Source organism: Heloderma suspectum, chromosome 2, assembly GCF_057233095.1.
Source record: "Heloderma suspectum isolate Gila_16-S chromosome 2, 16-S_ref, whole genome shotgun sequence".
Lineage (NCBI taxonomy): Eukaryota > Metazoa > Chordata > Lepidosauria > Squamata > Helodermatidae > Heloderma > Heloderma suspectum.
In genome coordinates, this window is record NC_139459.1 from 30590041 (window position 1) to 30605130 (window position 15090).

At 44.4% G+C, this 15090-nt stretch overlaps 1 protein-coding gene across 1 annotated transcript in view; it reads right to left on the bottom strand.

The window, feature by feature from the left end:
• Positions 1-231: 231 nt before the first annotated feature.
• Positions 232-15090, bottom strand: part of PLCXD3 (phosphatidylinositol specific phospholipase C X domain containing 3) — a 130903-nt gene continuing 116044 nt past the window's right edge. The window contains exon 3 of the mRNA XM_084832056.1: positions 232-2076. Coding sequence (XP_084688182.1) covers positions 1920-2076 — 157 coding nt within the window. The 3' untranslated portion in view covers positions 232-1919. The remainder of the gene's footprint in view (positions 2077-15090) is intronic.

A 15090-nucleotide genomic window follows, 5' to 3' on the forward strand; every position in this document is an offset into this window, starting at 1 on the left:
TCCATTGTAATGTGCTGCCAATGGTGTGTTGAGAACAGCTTTTTGTCATGCATTATTTCACCCAGACAATGAAAGGTTATTATAGCTTAATGTTATTAACCACACACTGACCTATTCCACTCTTTAAATAAAATTATTTCCCCACTGTTGAATAGGTGCCTTTTGCATTTTTCAATTGGAAGTGAGCTGAGACAACATTTTATTTTTTATTTTTTTATGTATTTATTTATTGCATTTATATCCCGCCTTTTTTCCTCTTGCAAGGAACCCAAGGCAGCATACATTATCCTCCTCCTCTCCATTTTATCCTCACAACAACAACCCTGTGAGGTAGGCTGGGTTGAGAGTCTGTGACAGGCCCAAAGTCACCCAGTGGGCTTCCATGGCCGAATGGGGACTAGAACCCAGATCTCCTGGCTCCCAGTCCAACTCTCTCACCACTATACCACACAGTCTCTGTGCTTACAGCTCTTTTAAATAGAAATATATACTACTTTTCTGTATTATCAAAAGTCAGTATTAGGGGTGTAAATGATCCTTTCTAACAAAAATCAAAAATCAGTGGTTTAGATCCAGATTTAGTCATGCTTAGAGTAGAACCCTTGAAATCAATGGGTCTAATCATGACTAACTTGTCCCTTGATTTCAGTGGGACAACTCTATGCATGTCTAAGTTTGGATCCAATACTTATTTAAGTGTATCCCGGCAGTTTTATTAAGTGCATTCATTGTTAAATATTAAATAATTATTTTTAAGTGCCAAAATGGTGTTTTGTACTGCTTTCTGTACTTTTTCAAAGAGACTGTTACTGCAATTTTCAGTTTGCGATTACTTGGATATCACCTTGGGCATTTTTGTGGCTGGAAGATTATTAATATATTTTACAATCTATCTAACTACAGCTGCAATCCTATACCCACTTTCCTGGGAGTAGGTTCCATTGAATGCAATGGCACTTACTTCTGAGTAGACATGTATAGGATGGTGCTTTAACTAAGGGAGCAATCCTATGCAAGTTTAGACAGAAAAAGCTGTCTAAACAGCTGGCTGGGGAATCCTGGGAGTTATGGAAACTTTTTCTGTCTAAACATGCATAGGGTTGCTCCCTAAAAGTGGCAAATGAATACAAGGAATGGTTTCTGTTGTCTTGCGGAGAAGCCATAGTTTCAGATATTAAAGTGGGATCACCTCTAAAAATGTTTATTAGAACTCTGTCCCAAAATGTATGGCAGACCTTCTGCCACTTGCAGGAGGACAAAGTTGGATGAACAATGAGGGCTTCTTTTAAAAAACAAAACAAAAACAAAAGCAATAACATATTCAAAGTGATTACAGTTCCTGGAAAATCATCACACTAGACATTGGAACTGCAACTCTTTGCTAATTTTTGGCTGGTCGTCAATGTTAATGGCATATCCTTCCCACCCACCTCAGCTGAAAAATCTCATGCCACCAATTAGTGCAACCATAATATGTGGAGCGCCCTGGCTGATGGAGCATATTGATGGAGTAATATAGTGTTTTTGTTTAGTATCAAAATTACTAATGATAATGGAAATCTATTGCACAGAGAGAGGGCAATATATGGCCTCCATTTATAAATGAAGCGTAGTAAATCAATATGGCCAAAGCCACATCTAGTTGCTGATGGAATATTTATTAATGGCTTTCTCATTAAGATAACTCAAGTAATAAAACCTGGTTGGGTTTCATGAGACACGAGCTAATCAATGTCAAGAAATGATCATGTGAAAAAAACACGTCCCCCTTTCACCTACCCTTTGACACATCCAAAAGAAATTAATAATATTCAGCATGTGCTTGCAAAATCTGTTACAAGATTACAACCTAACCTAACACAACTGGAATAAAAGTTCCACTCTGGCACATATCAGACACGTTGTGGTACAATACAGTATCAAGTCCTTACGGCTTCACCTTCATCCAAGATGTAGTTCAGTTTTATGACTGTGCTGATAAAGTCGCCAAGTTCTACAAAGTCCGCAGTGACAATGTTGATACCGCTTTCACCTGGCGTCTGAGTCCGGACCCACTGCATCATGGCAGGAAGTGCTCTGCAGAGGAAAAAGGACAAGATTTACCCATGAATGAAAGCAGAGAAAAAAAAGACCCAGTATCCTGAGCTGGGAGGATTCTGTTGCTTTTCTCTGCCTTTTGGATCTGCCTACAGTTCCTTTTGCACCAAGCTGGCAAAACTCAGTATTATCCAGGTAAATTGAGCAGTGGCACTTCCAGAGCAAGGGTGTAGGTCTGGGGCTCATGTCTCATGACACCAAACCAGGGTAGGGTAAAAGGGGTTTGCTTTTACAAGCAAATTGGCTAGGAGCAGGAGCAATTGCCGCCCACCCCAGGGAAAAAGGAGGGTTTCCAGGATGGCAGGGTGATGGAGCTGAGCCACTCCTGCCCAGGTTAAAAAAAGAAAGAAAAGAGGACTGTCAGGGCAGCAGGAAGGAAAGCAACTGACCCTGGGGGCCCTCAACCCTAGCGGCACCTCTAGAAATGGCCATGAGTCCGCCCCAGGCAAGACAGCTATATCTTAACTGTTTGCTACTTTCTCAAATAAAAGGTTCCAGCTAGAATCTGTACCAGTTTGTTTAGAAGAAAATAGAGGTGGTGTCATCCTCTGCAGAACCATGGAGGGGAAAGAAAGCAAGGGCATGGTGGCACTAGTCCATGTTTACCATTATGAGAATGAGCCAAGCCTCCCGCAGGGCGTATGCACTCCCCCTCCCCTCCCCTCCTCCAGTGTTGGCCATGAGGAGATCAGAAGTTTCCACTTCCATTTCAGATTAACCATGGTTTATCATGTGTGACATATGCCCTGGTTCTCCTCCCAAAAATAGTTGTCATCTTAGAGTAAGATGAATTCTTCACTCTAGATATTGGTCATAGTTTTCTATTTCCAGAAATCACTCTCTCAGAAAAGATCTGTCTTTTGTTTCTTTACTATAAAAATATTAGCACAATAATACTAAATACAAAACTTATACATGCATAGATTCAAACATCTGATACATTCAACATCATCTCAAGTTAAAACTTTGCATGCCCCGGCCATGGGCTGCTAAGGTTTGGAGGTGTCACGGAAGTGATAAGCCAGTTCCAGGTTTGCTTACAAGGAGACTTTATTGAGTACTTACAGCACACAGGCGTACCCAATGGTTGGATCAGACAGCTTCTCTGAACCCAGAGCCAAGGGGTACAAAGGGTCTTATACCATACACATAAGCAGTGAGGCAGTATGACAGAAGCAAGTGTTAATTAGCGTTCATCTACGACTTTCCCAGCATGGACTAACAGCCCCACATCAGAGGGGAAACAATCAGAACTTTCCCAGCACAGACACCTGTAAACACAACCTCACTTCTCAGGCACTTCCCCGGCCCTGATAAGATAAATGGTTCACAGCTTGTTAGTATGGAATGTGCTGAGGTGGCAATATCGACCTTTGATTCATCATACCAGCCAGGAGGTCCACAAGCAAGAGAATTGCAGCCCATGAACCAAAGCCAAGAACATTATAGATTTCTAGGTCCCTCTAAAACTGCTGGTCACTTGGTTACAGGCCTGGGGCTTCTAAGGCTTCTAAGAGCAATCCTATGGCCACTACACACTGTCTAGAGGGCCATAGGATTCTTTGTTTTACTGTCTCTGAACTGTCAGGAGCGCCCTAGCTCCTCTTGCAGTCCCCTCCAATAGCCAACTCAGGACACAGACGATGAGGATTCTTTCCGAGGCTTTATTCCTTTATTACATTATGACTGTTTCAGATACTAATCACTAGCGACTAAGCAAGGAACAGCACTGGGGAAAGATAGCAGAGTACTCTAAGCTCCAGGTAAGGCAGTTGGTCCCCGTTTGAAGGGGAACCACAGGAAGACTCTGAACTTATGGGCTATGGAGAGATCCTCTCTCTTTCCCTTGGGTCCTCAGGACGCGACCGTTGTTTGAGCGCCAAACAAGCGGTACGCCTCCTTTCAGCGCCCTCCATCTGTTGTCACTCCCTGTGTCTGCGCCGAGCGTCCAGCAAGCCCCCCTCCAGCTCTCTCTCACTGCTAGGGTCACTATCTATCCCAGGAATGCTGGCAGGAGGAATCTCTGCCAGCTGCTGTGCTTGTGAGAGATGAGTGAGCTCCTCTGCTATGGATTGCTGTTCCTCCTCAGAATCAGAACTGCTCTGGGGCTCTATGGGCTCAGTTTCCACCCTGACATGAACTCAGAGACAGTGCTCCAAGCTCTGAGCCAAGAAACCATGCTCCTCTTCCCCCCTTGTAGCCTGCATAGAGAGAACCATGGTTCTCTCTCTCTCTTACGTCTCTCTCTTACAAACTGGAGAGGGTTCAGAGGAGGGCAACAAAGATGATCAGGGGACTGGAAACAAAGCCATATGAAGAGAGACTGAAAGAACTGGGCATGTTTAGCCTTGAGAAGAGAAGACTGAGGGGAGATATGATAGCACTCTTCAAGTACTTGAAAGGTTGTCACAGAGATGAAGGCCAGGATCTCTTCTCAATCATCCCAGAGTGCAGGACATGGAATAATGGGCTCAAGTTACAGGAAGTCAGGTTCCGGCTGAACACCAGGAAAAACTTCCTGACTGTTAGAGCAATATGACAATGGAACCAATTCCCTAGGGAGGTGGTGGGCTCTCCCACACTGGAGGCATTCAAGGCAAGGCTGGACAGCCATCTGTCAGGGATGCTCTGACTTGGATTCCTGCACTGAGCAGGGGGTTTGACTTGATGGCCTTGTAGGCGCCTTCCAACCCTACTATTCTATGATTCTATGATGCTATGGTGCCTGCCTCTCCATGCTCATAAAAAGGAGTGTGGAGAGAGCAAAAAAGGGGTGTTCCCAAGGGAGGGGAAGGAAGGTGACCATGGAAGCCCCTTTATGCTGCTTCCTATGGAGTCTCCATACCTGTTCCTGCCCCCTCTCTGAAGCCCCAGCTAGACACACAAAATTGCACGTCTAGCCAAGAATGCAGGGCAGGTGGAGTGTGGAGGAGAGGATCCCTTTTGTGCTCCTTCTGACCGGCTGCATAGGATAGTCACCAGCCTACAACTTTGGAGGCTGGTGACTATCTCAATAGGATTGTGCCATTTGCAGATCAAGAACAGTATCAGTCTCAATGATCGTCTGCATAAAGCTTACCAGGCTTGTTCTACAGGCAGTTAAAGATGGGGGTAAGTTTCTCCTTAAGATAAACCCTCAATTTCATGTGTTCAGAATCCCCTTTATATATTCTTTTGAGGCTATTACACATGCTGAGATTGTTTTTATGTCATAAATTTATGTTCACATTCCTAAGTCAACATTTCCATTTTAAATCAACATGTCTAAATAATAATGTTGAATTTCAAACTTCTTCTCAAGAGAAGTGACTGTAATCACATATGTAGAAAAACATTCCAAAATCCCATGACGTTACACAAGAATTATTTCTCTGACTTCAACCTGTGAGTGTGTCTTCTCAAAACATGTCTCTTGTATTTATGGTCTGGGAAATTCCCTCCTCTTACCTTATCTGATGGCATACCTGGTTTATTACCAAGCTAATTGTTTTATGGTTACCCTAATTGTTTTTATGGTTGTTTTTACACTACATCAAGGGAGATGTTACTATAAATCTAATATGGGCATTGACCTCCTAGTGCCCCAGCTGCAAAACCAGGCACCTATTGTTTGGATTCCTTTCTTATCAGTAAGGACTATTAATGAGCCAATAATCAATTACTGATGGCCTGGCCCTTTTGTTTCCCATCTGAAAACCTCAAAGACAATATGGCTTTAACTACTGTCATGCCAAGAGGCCAAGGTGGATTGCATTAGCTACTAGGATGCCATTCTTTAATCCAGAATTCTGCTAGAGACATTTAATTATTGAATTTCTTAACTGGGCAGGAGGAGTAAGGTGGTGCAAATATGAAAGATTTGCCTGATCTGCCACACATGCTGTCTGAACTTTCAACTTTCTTAACTATGGTTAGGGGGGAAAGACAGCTTCATAAACTATGATTTGAAGTTGGCTTGTTTCTCACTAATCATAGTTAAGATTAACCACAGTCTGTGCGGGTTAGCTGCAATCAATCCAAAATTGAAGTGAAAGCTTCCAGACTCTTCCTTACAGCTGTGCTGGAGGAGGATAGAGGAGGTAAGCCTGCAACAGGTAGAAGGGAGTGCACCAGTAACACTTTGCTGAGGACCCCCTCAAGCCCGGAACCAGCCCTAGATTAAGGCATAAGAGTTACACAGGCCATTCCCCACCCCAGGTCAGTTGACAGCCCTATTATTACTACTTCCAATGTGGAATGTACAGAGTAGCCCCCCAAAACGGAGAAAGCAAAAGTATTGGAAAATGTGCAGCATGGAGTCCAATTTGCCGCAGTTGCCAAAAGCCTTCTTCAATTAACTCTGCACAAGATGAGAAGTTCATAAAATGGATAGTGTCTTTCCCCTTCCACAGATAATGAGTCAACACCCAGGCCATGACAAAAACTCCGAACCATTTTTCAGAGTTAACGGAAATATCCTATATACTGATGTCAATGATGGGAGTAGGCCGGATTCGGTGTTTTCCCCATGTGTGAGTTGGGGGGTGCTTTCTGGTGGCCATACAAAACATGTTTACCCTTCCCTATAATTTCAAGTCTCTGCATGCCTCAAGCCTTGTAATTGGCCTCATTAAGCATTTTAGTCAGGGGAAATGCAGACCCTGCTGAAAAAGCAGACAGCTACCGACATAGCGGGATGCTTTCTGAAGCCTAGAATGGCTACATTATACACCCTGACATTAGCAAACACCTTCTGGCTGCCTATATATGAGGACGTGAAAGCAGATTATGAGCCTGGCCAGACGTTTTGCTTTCCCAGTATAAAATCCTGCAGGTAGCCAAGAAATGGATTTCACCTGCTTTTGGCAAATCAAGGAAAGATCTCTTTATTCATGTAAAAACAACGAGTCTGGTTACACCTTAAAGACTAACACATTTACTTGGCATAAGCTTTCATGGACCCTGTCCACTTTATTAGGCGCATGAATTGTTTAATCTCAAATAGGCAGATTTATATACTCATGTTCCGGATGGAAATGTAAATTGTGTTGACAGAGGAATTGAAATGCAAAAAAAAAATACAGATAGTGATGATTACCTTAACTGTGGTCATTCCTAAAGCATTGTTGAAAGGAATTTAAATGAACAGATACCTACAAAAAATTGCTGAAGTAAAAGAGATTCGATTCTATTTCTTGCGGTTTGAATAAGGATCAAGGTTTTGTTTTGTTTTTAGTCACACTACATATGTTCATTGGCACACCATTGCAACCATCTCTGTGTTATCACCCAATGTTTTGTGAATGGCAACCGTCTAGGTAATTTCCCCCCCAAGCCTAATTAAGAACATAAGAAGAGCTGTGCTGGATCAGGCCAAAGGGTCCATCAGCATTCTGTTCACATGGTGGCCAACCAGCTGCCTATGGAAAATGCACAAGCAGAGGGGTGATTTGGGGTGGGGGGTAACAGCAGGAGAGAAGAGGACTAACCCTCCCCTCCCCACATGCTGTGAGTCCTCCTAAACAGTTGCCCCCACATGGGAATTAGGCGTGAAAAAAGCCTCCCAGTGGAGCCCTTCAGAGGCCTTTTTCAAACCGAATTGTAGCATGGGGGTCATCTTTGTGTGCATGTGTGCATTATGTGTGAGAATGTGGATGCATGTATGACTGTGTGCACATGGGGGAGTGTTCCCACTTTTGGATCTGGACTCCACCACTGGAACCATGCATCCCCCAGAAGGTTACCCACAAGGGAATATGACCCTTAAGTGAAAATGGTGCCACACCTCTGCCCTAGGGGTCTTTTTGCAGGCAGAAATTGCCAAACAGCACATGGTTTTCTCAATAAAGGAACTGGTCTAACTAGTATAAACAAACAAACAAATAAATAAATAAATGGGGCGAATCTGCTGGTGGCTGTTGCAGAGGGGCTACAATGCTCCCTTTCAGCCTTGAAAGGTCAAACTGTGCCATCTGATTGAATATTCTCCCATATTTTATTCTATCCAGCAATTACAGGGTTCTGAATTATGGATAATCACTTCAGGGAAACGAATCCTATGGCTGCCGAATGGTAATTTAGGAAACCTGAATATGGCAACAGGTTCATAAATTTGTAACAGTGACTTCCACTTGTTTCCTGCAAGTCTGACATTCGTAAGGATAAAGAGTTTGTCATTGCTGGTTCCCTTAAAAATGCAGGATTGCTATGTGACCAAGCTGCAGCTGCACCCTGGAAACAGCCATTTCATTAGGCGGCAGCAGAGAGAAACGGGAAGCAGCGCCATTTCACCAGTTCTGCAGAAAGATCAACTCTGGTGGAGCTCCCTGAACTGTTTCCATTTCAGCTGGGCATTACGAGTACTCAGTGCTGGCTCCAGGATGTTGAGCAGGGGGTTGGACTCGATGGTCTTGTAGGCCCTTTCCAATGCTACTCTTCTATGATTCTATGATGTTGAGGGCTGTTGGGCAAGACACTCTCAATGGGCCCCCTCCCTCAGTGGGTCTACTTTCTGACCATCATGGTCACCAGCTGCTATTGCTCCTCATCCTCTTTCTCATCATTGGTATCACTTGCTTGCCAGGCAGAGCCAGTGAGCAAGTAAGCCGTGGCATCTCCTGCTCCTCCTTTTCACCACTGCTGTCTGGATCAGAGCGAAGGCAGGTGAACCAGCAGGTTGCAATGGTGAAAAGGAGGAGCAACTCCGGGGGGCACTTGTCAGTAGGCCCCTGCTGAGGCATGGGCCCTTGGCAGGTGCCCACTAATGCCTACCTTTGACACCGGCCCTGCTTTGAGTTCTCTGGTGGAATTTACTCCAAGGCACATCTCCCCGCTGCTGTTATGGCTTAAAAGCATCTACAGCCCTCATCACAACTTCAGACATTCACCAGTTCCCTCAATGAATCTACCTTCTCATTCTCACATTGTCACTGGCTGCTCCTCCTCCTCTTCATCATTGCTACCACTTGCTTGACAGTGAGCAAGCAGGTAGTGGCATCTATTGCTCCTCCTTCTCACCACCACCGCTATGTAGGTGGTGAGGCAGAGCAAGGCAGGTGACCAAGCGGGTTGCAGTGGTGGAGAGGAAGAGCAACTCCAGGGGGCTCTCGTCAGCAGGCTCCTGCTGGGGTGTGGGCCTTCAGCAGGTGCCCGACCATTCATAACCTTGACCCTGGTCCTGTAGGTACTCAACTTTTAAGAACTGGAACTCGAGTTTGCTTCCCAGCCCTCCTTCCCTCTCCATCTCTTTTCTCTTTAGTCCCATGTCTTTTAGATTGTAAGCCTGTGGACAGGGACTGCCATGTTTGTATTGATTGTATGTAAGCCTCTCTGGCAGCCTTTTTGGCTGAATTATGGGATAAAAGTGCTTTAAATAATAAACAAACTAGCAAATAGATACAGGTACATCATCTTCCAATGTATCGCTCCCCAGTCCTTTGGCAATAACTTGGAGCCAAACAGCAAATACTAGGCATAGAAAGAAAGGAGGGCGTGGAAAGAGCTCCCCAAAAGATGGGCCAAGCATACCAGTGGTATATATTCTGAATTTCTTTTTCACTAATTAAGGTAATAATAAACTTAATCCTTCATTCTGCTGCTGCTGAGAGCTTCACGTAATTATGCACACGGACAGTTTCAGCAAACTCTTAATCTTGTTAATCTCTTACGTGACAGGAAATGGCTGCTGGCGCTGTGTTCTTTCCTTCTGGCAAAGTGTCCCCAAGAACAGTTTCCCTCAATTATTACTTACCATTAACATTTACATCCTGCTTTATTTGCTAAAAAGCCACCAACGTATGGAACACTTTGGTTCCTTCCTACTTTAATATCACCGTGACTACACTCACTGTTACATTTGTCGTCGTCGTCGTTATTTTATTTTAACTGGCTCTGCTCTTCTTCCTTGAACAGCAACCCATTACACAGAAATTAAAAAGGTCCATCTTCACCCATCACTTTATCTCTGTGTCAGGAAACACGGTATGGCACTCTGTTAATTGTCAGGCCATCCTTCAGTTTCGATGTCGCTCCTAAAAAATGGAAATCCTTTTCCATGCACATGCACAGTGCTGGCTCCAGGTTTTTCAGGGTTCTTGGCCAAGACACTCTCAACGGCTCCCCTTTCTCAGTGAGTCTACCTTCTCACTGCCATGGTAACCAGCTACTATTGTTCCTCATCCTCTTTCTCGCCATTGCTACCACTTGGTTTCTTTGCAGGCAGAGAGGCAGTGAGCAGTGGCATCTATTGCTCCTCCTTGTCACCACCACCACCATTATCTGGACCAGAGCAAAAGGCAAGTGAACAAACAGGTTGCAATGGTGAAGAGGAGGAGCAAATCCAGGGGGTTCTTGTCAGTGGGCCCTTGCTGGAGTGTGGGCTCTTGGCAGGTGCCTGACCATGCCTACCCTTGCCAGCCCTGCACACTTATTGGAAGATGCCATAAACCGAGTCAGACAATTGGTCCATCTAGCTCAGCATCGTCTGCACCGACTGGGATTCTATTTGGGTTTCAAACAGGAGTCTTCCCCATCCTGACATAGAGAAGGTAGAGAATTATCTGCTCTACCACCCAGCTATGACTAGGGATGGGCAGATCAGTGCAGTTCTAGTCTGAGTCAGTTTTTCATGTGTTCATAAGTCTCTTCTGTCCTATTTCCACATTAATCTGTAGGTTGTTTTTTTTTAAAAAAAAAAACTGCATAAAAAATCATTTAAATATATGTTTTCCGTTGTATTTTCTCACAAAACACACATTGTTCAAGGTATGCTTTGTCAAAGTGCACGTTTCTAAATATATTTCATTCTTTTAAAAATTCATTTTATACACCATGCTGAGAGCTGTATCGCAAAATTCAGTGAAGGGCAAAATGCAAAGGATAACCGTGTCGTGATTTACACATTAGTCCGGGACATGCAGATCTGGCTGGCTGCCTTTGAAATGCCATACCGGCTAAAACAGGGGTGGTCAACTTGTGGCCCTCCAGAGGTTTTGGCCTACAACTTCCAATCATTCCTCACCATTTGTCTATGCGGTCTGGGATTGGTGGAAGTTGTAGGTCAAAACCCCTGGAGGGCCGCAAGTCCTCCGCCTTTGTTCTAAAGGGAGAGTTGCCACTTGCCTTTGAACTTGAAGCAATCATATTTTCAGGCAATAGAGTAGATGGCTCTTTTGCATTTGCTGTGTTGCGTTTCTGCCTTTCTCCCCACCCTGCTCACTTGAAAGCTGGGTGATGAATAACTGATGTTCTCCACCACAAGAGGCATTAGAATGTTGCCATCATTAACATTCTATCGCATTGTCAGAACATTATGACTCAGACACAAAACTTCAGCAGGCCAGGAGTGAATATTCATCTTTTCTTTTCTCTACTAAATGTTAATGTGATTAGCTTTGCCATAACTTGACTCTCAAGAATTGATAGTGCTGGTTTCCCTCTAGCCTCTTTCAGATGAAAATACCTCCAGTTTATTGTTTCAAAAATGGAAAAGCCTTATGTATTGCCCCTGCAGTGGGCTTTGAACTCTTGGGTTAGAGGTGCCAAGATAGTGATAAATCAGATCCAGGTTTACTTACAAGGAGTACTTTATTAAGTAACTTACAGCACACAGGTGTACCCAATGGTTGGATCAGACAGCTTCTCTGAACCTAGAGCCATGGGGTAACATGAGTTTTATACCATACATATTAGCAATGAGGCAGAATGACAGCAGCAAGCGCCCCCTAGTGTTCATTCCCAGCATGGACTAACAGTGTTTGGTTCTCAGCACAGCCACCTGCAGCTTTAAGACAAACAAACTTCGCTTCCCAGGCAGAAGGCTTGATAAAGCACTCTACTCATTAGTATGGAATGCGCTTGAGACCACTGCTATCGGCCCTTTGACTCATCCTGGTAAATCAAGAGGCCTGTTAGGGAAAACAGCCTGCCAACTGACCAAAGTCAGAGAGCATCTAAGCACTCTAAAACTACTAATAGCTTGGTTCAGGCCTGGGTCCTTACACCTTATTCCACCCCTCACCCCAGGCCAGATCTTGTGCCACAACTGATGGGCGGGAGATTCAGGACAGATAAAAGGAAGTATGTCTTCACATAGTGCATAGTTAAACTATGAAATTCTCTACCACAGGATGTAGTGATGGCCACCGATTTGGATGGTTTTGAAAAGGGGTTGGAAAAATTCTTGGAGGAAAAGGCTAGCAATGGCTACTAGTCCTGGTGGCTATGTGCTACCTCCAGTACCAATGGCTACTAGTCCTGGTGGCTATGTGCTACCTCCAGTACCAATGGCTACTAGTCCTGGTGGCTATGTGCTACCTCCAGTACCAGAGGCAGTAAGCCTATGTACCCCAGTTGCTGGGGGACATGGGTGGGAGGGTGCTGTTGCGCTCATGTCCTGCTTGTGAATTGCTGGTCAAGAGTTGGGTGGCTACTGTGTGAACAGAATGCTGGACTAGATGGACCCTTGGTCTGATCCAGCATGGTTCTTCTTACATTCTTATGTTCTGACTTTCTGTATTGAAATTCAGAGACTGGAAAGGTTATAACAGAATATTCAGCTTCTAACAGTGCTAGCACAATCTTGGTCTTTGATATTCAGGGCCTCCCTGAGACATTCTGCTACCTCAGGTGAAGGATAAAATGGCACCCATCCTGTTCAATAGATTGGCCATTGAATCTTTCTTCAAAACTGCCAGTGGGTCAGCATCCTCCACCACTCATGAAGGCAATAATAGGGGGTGAAGAGCAGGCCAGGTGGGACACAGTTATTTCCTCCAACACCTGGCCCCACCAACATTTTTAGGGATGCAACCTTTCTTTCTCCTCTACTAAAGTCAATGGAGACAGAAAAGTTACCATTGATTTGCAGAGGTTGAAGGAAAGGCTTTACTCCTGAAAATGGCCGGATGGGGGCCGGGGCAAAGCCCAATCCAAAAAAATAACTTGGAAGTGGTTAATTTGGATTAATTTTAATTTTAATTTGTATTTATTATTTATTTGTATTTATTTTTATTTCATATTTCTTTTGCTTCTTCTTTTGGGTTAAACAAATGCATGTCCCTATTGCAGCCTTCCCCAACCTGGTGCCCTCCAGATGTGCTTGGACTGCAACTCCCATCATTCCCAACCAGCATGTCCACTGGCTGCCTGAGTGCCTTGGCACTCATTGCCCAGAATAATGGGAGGCAGCAGCAGCTTTACTTCTTAGAGCAGTAAGTTGCATGCTGGGTAGTATTATTTCTCCATAAGTAAAAGAATGGTTGGTGTGTGCGTGTGTCTGTGTGTGTGTGTGTGTGTGTGTGTGAGAGAGAGAGAGAGAGAGAGGCGCATTCGTGTGCATGCTGAACATTCAGAGGTGGGGGAGGGAGATTGCTTGAAGGGTCCACATTGCCAGATTTTCCCACATGTGGCTACAGACCTCGACAGATCTGTGGGGGGAAATTGCTGGCTTCTGCACAAACCCTTAAAACATGACCGAGGTTGAATGAAGCATGTCTGGCTGCCTAGTCATTGAGGTCTGTCGTATTTCCAAGTTAGCTGGCTGCAAAGGCATACCTTATGTTACTATCAGGCAGTCTCGCAAGAGACCAAGAAGGCTCTGACTCTGTGGCGTCTATTCCCATCTACGAGCTGCGCAACTTTCTCTGGTGATAAGAAAACCCTCTGTTCAAACTCCCACAGGCACAGAGAAGAGACACAGGAGGCCACTTGACAGAGCATTCTACATTTGTGTACAGCGTGAAAAACCGATTCACACTGTATTATATTGTATTATATGTATGTATGTATGTTTTAATGTGAACCACTTAGGGATATCTTTCTAAATATTAAGTGTTATAGAAGTGTTTTAAATAAATACAAGAAGGAAGGAAGGAAGGGAGGGGAAAAGAAAGAGAAAAGAAAAGAACTGAGTTGACATGACAGAGTTCCAGTTTGCGGTGTTAATTACTTGGTTCATGAATGCGATCATTGAAGGGAAGTGTGTAATTCTGTTGGCCACCCACATGCAGGTGTATGTGGCCGAGCCAAGCAACATGAGGTTCCTTACAGTTCACATCCTGTCACAAAAACAGTTTGTTGATGCTGAATTTCTAGCATTGATTCCTGTGGCAGCTACATAGCCCCTGGAGATTTCCCCACAAAGTCTTGACCAGACTCAACCTGTCTTTGCTTCTGATCCCTGACAAGAACACGGCTGGAGGTACTTCAGCTCTGGGCAATTACAATAGCCCTGATCTGCCTTCCTGTGCACAGCATGTGTTATCCCCTGAAATAAAGCCACTATCAAGCACAAGACTGTTTCCTCGGCAAGGGGGAGCCAGTAATGAACCAATTCATCCCTGTGCTGATACGTCCCTGTGCTGTTGAATGCATTACCCTTGCTGGAATAATCAGTGAATAACCAGGACTAGCAGCCAAAGTGACATGGTTGATCATGCAGCTGTGAAATGGGGCACTGATGTGAAAATTCAGGAAACTAAAACTAGCTAGCTCAGGGACCAAAGTATATGTGTCACTGAGCAATCAAGAGAGATATAATGAAACAGCAGGGGGGCAAATGATGAGATGTGAACAGAGAATGGGGAGCAAAGAGAGGTTAGATTTTTATACAATGACAACAGCCCAACAAAAGCTTGGCAAGATGTTACAAGAAGGGTGGGGGAGCGGGGGGAAGGCTAACTTGATGTTGAAGATGTGAAGGTGCATGGTCAGAGTCTTAAGATAAAATGTGGAAGGAGGGTTTGAAGACACTCAAATTAGGCTCCACCAGGTGATGTGATGTTTGCAGGTTGGACTGATGGTTGATCCTCCATTGAATATATTTTTAAAAAAATTGGGGATCAACCATTGTTTGTTCATTTTTTTTCACCCCAGCAGACCTGGGGTTGTCCCTCTTTTTTTCTCTTCTCTCCCCACACCTCCTTTTTGAAACATCATTCCTGAAGAAGAGAGCCAGTGTGGGGTAGTGAGAGTGTTGAACTGGGACTCAGGAGATCCAGATTCTAGTCCCTGCTT